Source organism: Montipora foliosa, chromosome 9 (genome assembly GCF_036669935.1).
Source record: "Montipora foliosa isolate CH-2021 chromosome 9, ASM3666993v2, whole genome shotgun sequence".
Classification (NCBI taxonomy): domain Eukaryota; kingdom Metazoa; phylum Cnidaria; class Anthozoa; order Scleractinia; family Acroporidae; genus Montipora; species Montipora foliosa.
In genome coordinates this window covers 29,730,271-29,737,770 of record NC_090877.1, presented here as the reverse complement: position 1 = coordinate 29,737,770, position 7,500 = coordinate 29,730,271, and the positions used below count along the sequence as shown (strand labels likewise).

The following is a 7,500-nucleotide window of genomic DNA, read 5'->3' as shown; positions in this document are numbered from 1 at the left end:
GTCGTCAATAAAATGCCTTCGCACACACTTGTGTAGCACTTGTTTACCGTATTTTTGGTGGAATCAATCGCATTGGATCAGTTTAAGAATTAGACATTTCACTCTGATCAACTGGGATGGGTTAACATAAGACTCTCTTCCCGTTGTCGGAACGTTTTTACGTTATTTTGTCTTTGGGGAATCAGCATAAGTCAGTGAGTAAACGGCAAGCGAGACCAATCTCGGCAAAAACTTGGATTTTGGCCAAAAGAACTTATTCTCCACTCTCCTGGCCGCCATAGGTTTTCCCAAACTTAACTACTCTCCTCTAACTGGCCGCATCGGAGCACACGTATCGCAAGTCACATGGGCAAAAACACTTTTTCATGACCTTACTCAAATTTGATAATAACCTGCGATCAGGCGCTCTTTTTTTTTCAAAAAATGAAAAACGCTTGTTATTGGCAATCAAGTACGGAGTTAAAAGATACATTGACATTGATCGAGAAGATTTGAAAAAAACAAATACTGAATTGTCAGTTTCAGAATGTCCGACATTTTGGGATGCAGCTTTGAGTCGATAGTGTTGCATCCAAGAATGAGAGAACTAACGATAAATGGTGGGCGAATTCGTTGGCAGTGAAATTGTTCTTCCATTCGTGGCACAAGTTTAGAAACGTTTCACTCGAGTCGTCTTCGTACAACTATGTTTTTGCTCCCAATATTTGCCATCCCTTACACTAATGTCCAACAATGGATGTCTAATAGTGATGTTGGAGTGGTGTCAACAGGTCTTCAGAAGCCGAATCAAGGCAATTACACAAGTACTTGTGAGCACTGACATCCTTCAGTACCAATTCAGTAGCGTCATAGGCATGTACTACAGATCACAGCAAGCCTTTCGAAACCTTGCGTCTATGTATTTGTAAAGTCGCTGAAGGAATTTTACTTTGCATAACAATTGAAGGGTCTTCAGAACCTTTAACATTGCATTGTTTTGTTGAAAACAGGATGTGTTTTTGCTTTACTATGCTCCTTGGTGCGCTTTCTGTCAAGTTCTTTGGCCGGTTCTCCTCGCTGTGGCAAAGTTCTTTCATAAAACAACCGGTGTCATCATTGCGAGGTGAGTTTCTTAGTCTTTAATCCTTTAGTCTGACTACTTCCCTTTCACGGTATAAAGCTTGTTACCTAATTTTGTCGCTAGTAGGGAGCTTACGAAACGACGACGTCGACGGCAACGACGACGCTACAAAACAATAGGTTTAGTGAGCAACAACAATGGTTCTTCACGCTCTGCACGTGCGTTTTGCATTTTGGTACATTTCTTTGCCGTCATCTCCTAAATGACGACGTGAAATGATCAAATTCAAGGTTGACGATGAATTTTCAGTTCTCTCTCTACGCTTCCAACTCATACCAGTTTAATTCCTCGACAGTTACTACACATTTTCAACGCGAAACGACTTGAAATAGTTTCGTAGTAATATGAATAGCGCGAAGTTGTATTTTAAAATGAAGTCCTCGTTGCCGTCGTCACCCTCGTTTCGTAAGCTCCCTAGTGTTGGTGTAAGACGTAACCTATTAGATAATTAGCTAATGAACTCCACCACGCGTTGTAGCAAGTCAACTAGTTGCCTCCTCCTAGTTGGCTCGCTCTCCACGCTCATATTTGGTGTCTCTCTGTGCACGACTCCGTAGTTAAATGCTGCCGTGTATAAAAATAGGTCCAAATCAACGCAATCTAGAATTACGTCACGTCCTTTTGTTGGGACAGATCCAGTTAGTTTGAGTTTCATGGTCAGATTTAGTCAATTTCTCTTCTCCGTTTGAGTTTGGCTATACACCTTATTCCAAAATGGCCACCATTTTAGTGTTCTTTTGTTTGCTTGCAAATAGGACATTTCCATGATGACGCCACTTGACTACAAGTACCAGATTCCTTCAGGTTTTGCTTGTCTCATGCTAATTACTCGGAATACCTGAAAGGTATCCGAGTTAAAATCTCGGTTGATTTTTTCGGGTGCATCAAAATGCACAATAGAATTAGGACGCGGGGATTTCCTCGGTGAAAAGCTATGCGCGTAACCCGTAGGGTGAGGTTGTAATTGAAAATAGAAACATCCAGATGCAAAACAAACTTATGAACACACGAACCTGAAATCTCGCGAAGGGTAAACATGACGAACACAAAAGCGAATGAAATAGGACATTTATTTTTTTCAACTACATGCTTACAATGAGACTAAACCAAGAGAAAATGAGGGGCCAGAGAGGGAGGCTCAAGGCGTTGGCCGGGACATGTTATGTCCAAGAAAGTTTTTTTTTGACGAGAGGAAGTCTTTGTTCTAGAGGAAGTCTGTCTTCTGAGACGTCCGCATGCAGTCTTACCTCGCTCTCAGGTTCTTAGTGAAAAGAGAAAATGATGGCGCACGTGGAAGGCTGATGAATATATATTTTCTTTCAAACATCGGACCGAGGTTGGCCTGCATGCGGACGTCTCGGAAAACTTCCGCTCGTCTAAAAATAACTTTCGTGGACATGACATATCCCAAGGGCTGGACCGGGAGCCTCCTTCTCTGTCCCCTCATTTTCTCTTGACTAAACTCTACAGTACCTCTGATGGAAACAAGACATACAGGTTTACAATGCAATAATACAACATTAGTCTCCAACAAAAAACAAGACAAACGCAAACACAAATGCAGGGTCTCGCCCACGCCTCGCGTCACTCAATCTATATTTATTGATTGAAAATGTGCTGTGTTTTTAAAACAGGACCATTTCTTTTTTTCTTTTTTTTTTTTTTTTTTTTTTTGAAAACGAAAACAAATAAGGCATTTTTAGACCTAAGTGATATTGGGATAAACTGACTGACGCGTTAAATTGTTGGAAAATCCACGTTATCTCTATCTTGGTTAACTGGTTTTGTAGCCATACGTTTGAAAATAAATTGAGTTATTGGGTAATTACTCGGAATACCTGAAAGGTATCCAAGTTATGGGCGCAATCCATTTGGGCAAAAATTCCGAAATTTTCGGACTAAAATCAAATGGCAGAGTAGTTTCCGGGACGTTCTTTCGAAAATTTTGGTCAACCTCGAGAGATTGACCATTTTTTCCGAAATGTCGGAATTACCGCGAATTCTCTAACCTGCAATCAGGCGCACTTTTCTTTAGACAGGCCTGAAAAGGTACGCCTGTAGGAGTTTTTTTTTCTTGTGCCATGCTATAAATTACCTGCACGTTGCGATTCAGGAAAGACGACGAAAACGAAATGTAGAACTTTAAACTAGCTGGAATGTCTACGAAGTCAGCAGACTTTACTCATACAATCAAAGCTATTTTTGCAAATCCCGCTTGACAGTTGGTGCGGTTTCTTTGTTCAAACCATGAAGCAACAAAGACTTTCGAGATAAAATCACAGAAAAAGCCGAATCCTTCATGTTTTCAAGCGCAATCAACTGTACAATAAACTTTATTTATACTCGAATATTTAAGATGCTAATAAAAGATGCTAGTATCTCTGATGAAAATGCACTTTGAGAAATTCTAGTTTTCCAGCAGCAGCTACTCAACTATCATTCTGTAAAAGGTACGTCACTAAACCATCGTTCAGCGCTTCCCTAAAATTAACAATGTCGTTTCTGTCTGTCAAGCTCGGCTATTTCCCCGATTGTCGCAGCACTAAGTTCTGTTCAGCACTTCTTGGATTCACGACTTGTTGCTTCCGAATATATTCCAAAGGACTCACCACAAGTACAGTACAAACGTTTTCGAGACGGTGAAAGAGGTACGATGCATTTTTTATATAATGGTCGGGATCTAGTGCAAATATAAACGATATTGCCAAATCCCGTAGGAAGTACAACTATAATGTCTTCTAAACAAACCATTCTTCGGATGCATTCTCTTTGCTCTTCCTTCAAAGATTTTTGAAAAAAAAACTGAAGTCGAAGCAACAGCAGCTGTAAACAGAGCCTAAACATCATCCTGTTCAAATCCTTCTCAGTGGCCATAATAATAAATCCGGATTTATAACATGCAGTGAAGCAACCAAAGCGATAGGAGCTGTGTTGGGGTTTCAGTGTGAAACTTGATGTCGTTCGTCGATTTAGAAACTTAAGCCCATGTTCTGAGTGAAAGCTCGATAGCAGCTAAAACGTGAAAATGCTAGATTCAGTCTTCTGGAAATGTTATGAATAAGATAGTTAATCTAAATCTTGCATGTCACTTGACAACATGGTCAAATCGTCAATACCAATATACGTTTGCCGGTGTAGCTGGTAAAAGTAGGGCTACATTTTACTTACAAGAATGACTTTCACAAGTTTTCTCTCTCTCTACGCTACTGTTTCACTCTCCCTTGGCCCACTGGTTTCACTTTGTATGTCACCCCTGCATTGCGTAGATTCACTTTATTTCCAATCCGACAACATGTACCAAATCAAACTGCTACTTTTGCTTGGTGCATGTAAACACTAAACGATGTTCACCAATACGTTATACCTTGTCATGAGCCCTCCAGACTTCAATTGGCTGCAGAAACGTGTACTTCTTTTGTTCCGTACGTAGCAAATATGAACATCGCTTTAGTCTATTCAATCCTTTCAATTTGTTTCTAGCTCTTCCAAAATGTATCACCCTACTTCTGCGCAGCATGGTATTCCGAGTAAACGCTTTAATTTAAAGAGCGTCTTGTTAACAACTATTGCTGGATATGTCCTCGCTGTTTTAGTATATGAGATAATATAGCACAAAAAGATGATTTTAACTCTCTATTCTTGCAAAGATTACAACTGAACATTTGCGGGCGCAAATTCCGCCCGAATTGCTCGGAGGTGAATAGCAATGGATATCCGGAGTTTGAGTAGCCAATCAGGCTAGGTTGAATATTCTTTTGAATTTTTAGCTTGAGAACGAGGCAACAAGGGCTAAATTGCAAGCAAGCAGACAAAAGATTACTAAAATGACGGCCATTTTGGAATAAGTTGTATGACGAACCACAGGCAGCCCAAGCTCCGTATACGATTTATAGACTTTGTATAGGAAAATTCACTTTGAGCTTATAAATGCTAAAATAAGCTGTAAATGTAGAAATAAATTCACTTACCTCTTTGTACAGTTTTCCACGTCTTTTCTGTGCAATAGGAGGGCAAAGTGTGGCCGTTCATATTACATTCTGCACTCTCATTGGACAATTTGAAGCCTTTGGCTAATGTGAGTGCAGAATGTAATATGATCGCCATCAAGCTATAACGGCCGTAGCCACACATCTAGCTGAACGCATGGGAAGATTATGAAAGGCGAACATTATTTGGAATTTATCCGCCAAAAATCGCTATGTGGTCTCGGTGTGGAGTTACTGTGATAAAAAATCTATCTGGCCTTAAGGCTGTGGTGTTTTTATGGCGATTTGGACCGTTGCTTTGTGATGCGAGAGCAATTTGTGGGACGGGATCGCCGCGAGTCACCAGCCTTTCTTCTCTTTATGACGGAAATGACAAATTACGACATCGAAAAAATTCGAAAATTACGGACACAGTTTGCCCTCTTATTGCACAGAAGAGACGAGGACAACTGTACGTAGAGGTAAGTGAAGTTTATTTCTACATTTACAGCTTATTGTAGCATTTATAAGCTCAAAGTCTATACATCGTATACCGAGCTTGGGCTGCCTGTGGACGAGCAAGTAGCTGATTCACTACTACTGGTTTGGAACCTCGGGAAATTTTCTGGTTGAGTCCGCAGCAAGATTTAAGTATATAGGCGTATATTGATGATTCTAAGCCTTTCTAGTACCGACGTTTTACGTCTTCCAGAAATACAGAGTTTGACCTCTATACAGAGAGAGAACTTCTACTTCTTAGGAGTCGCTGTTAGATTTGTCGAGACCACATCTCGTGAAAAACAATGGGTAGTTTTTTAGACTTCTGTTTCGTTTGATCTTTTAGTATGTTTTCGTGCCATGTCATTTGGTTGTAAAAGAGAGTAAGTACGTGATAGCAAATATGACAATCAATGACGTATTAGAGAGATACAATAATGCAATTTGCATGGATACACACAATCAATCGCACCTTGTCCTTCATACAATCGTTTAATCGAAATGGTCAATCATAAACGTGAACTGACAAACCTTGGTTTTTCGAATAGACAATAGGAAGAAAAAATATTCATTAGTTTCATCCATCGTAGTTACATGTATTATAAAATACTGAACATAAATACAAGAGTATGTACATTATCATTTACATTTTATGTTATTTTTTGCACAATCTTTTGCTGAAGCAGATATAAAATAAAGAATATTTTACATGCACAGTACTGTAACAAACAGAGTACGCTGTATGAACAAGTACAGTACATGTGGACGCTGTTCAAGTAAGATTCTCTTTCTTGGTGGCATGATTTTCGGTTGTTTGTGTGTCCAATGCGTCTACATGTACTGTACATCGCCCAGAATGCCGTATGTTTATTTTATACAAGGCTACATTAAAAAATCTAAATGCTTTGTTTCTTAACATAAATTTACTTTATGTGATCTATTAGTGTAATTAGACTCACATCAGCCTTTGGCTGCCTTCCCATGTTTAACCTGCATAGTTGTATTGTATAAAGCGAGTGGAGCTCACAGCTGTCAAAGAACCGAAAAGAATAACTTAAATATGGACCATTTTCGAAAATACCATAAAACTCTTTGTTTGCCCCTCCAAATTTTGCGTAAGCATTGTTTCCAGCTTCTGTCGAGACTTACAATGGTCTCAACAACAGTAGTAGACAACAGTAGCAATGCGTATGCAAAGTTTAGAGGGACAAACAAAGAGTATTTTCGAAAGTGGCCTATTTAACTGTTGTGCGCATTGTAATCATCTGCATTTGTCTTCTAGGATCAATGCGGATGAAAACGATCTTCCCTGGGAGTTTTATGTTTCTCGCTACCCGTCATTTACTTTCTTTCCTGCCTACAGGTACACTTTATTTCACTGTATTCAGACACTGGAGCATTTTTTGTTGTGCATAACTCGATAGTCGTAAAACATTATGTCACTGGTATCATCTTAAACATAACAGTATTAATGAATATTCATCCACCTTTGTCACTAGCTCGAATAATCAAACCTGAAATATTTTTATTGTGGTTTGTAGGAGGGGGTGGGGGTGGGTAGGTTGCCACGACTACTTCAACTCTGCCTCCTCATAGTCTATTCAAGTCCTCTTTCCTCAGGGCAAGGCGCACAACTAATAGCAATCAATGATTGTCCTTCTGGTATATATTTTTCGGAGTTTTTCCAATATTTTTTTGAGGAAAGAAGAACAAACATTAAACAAGTGATAAAGCTGTATTCTTCCCAAATGTTTCTGATACGTTTCTTAATGATGTATAGTGCTTTCAGAATATAAACTGATGTAGGTAAAATGGGGGCTTGACTTGGTAATTTGGTTTTACTGTGGTAGAGACGTTGATTCAGCCTTTGATTTTGGGGTTTTTTTTTTTCTGTTTGTGTATTTACAGAAAGGACTA

The 7,500-nt window shown here is 39.3% G+C and overlaps 1 protein-coding gene across 2 annotated transcripts in view; it reads left to right on the top strand.

The window, feature by feature from the left end:
* The window catches only part of LOC137972069 (thioredoxin domain-containing protein 11-like), a 40,021-nt gene that overhangs the window by 28,841 nt on the left and 3,680 nt on the right, over nucleotides 1-7,500 (top strand). For both annotated transcript variants that reach the window (XM_068818885.1, XM_068818884.1), the window contains 3 exons: nucleotides 990-1,102; nucleotides 6,866-6,946; nucleotides 7,492-7,500. The exon at nucleotides 7,492-7,500 is cut by the window's right edge. In XM_068818885.1, the coding sequence (XP_068674986.1) occupies nucleotides 990-1,102; nucleotides 6,866-6,946; nucleotides 7,492-7,500 (203 nt within the window). The remainder of the gene's footprint in view (nucleotides 1-989; nucleotides 1,103-6,865; nucleotides 6,947-7,491) is intronic.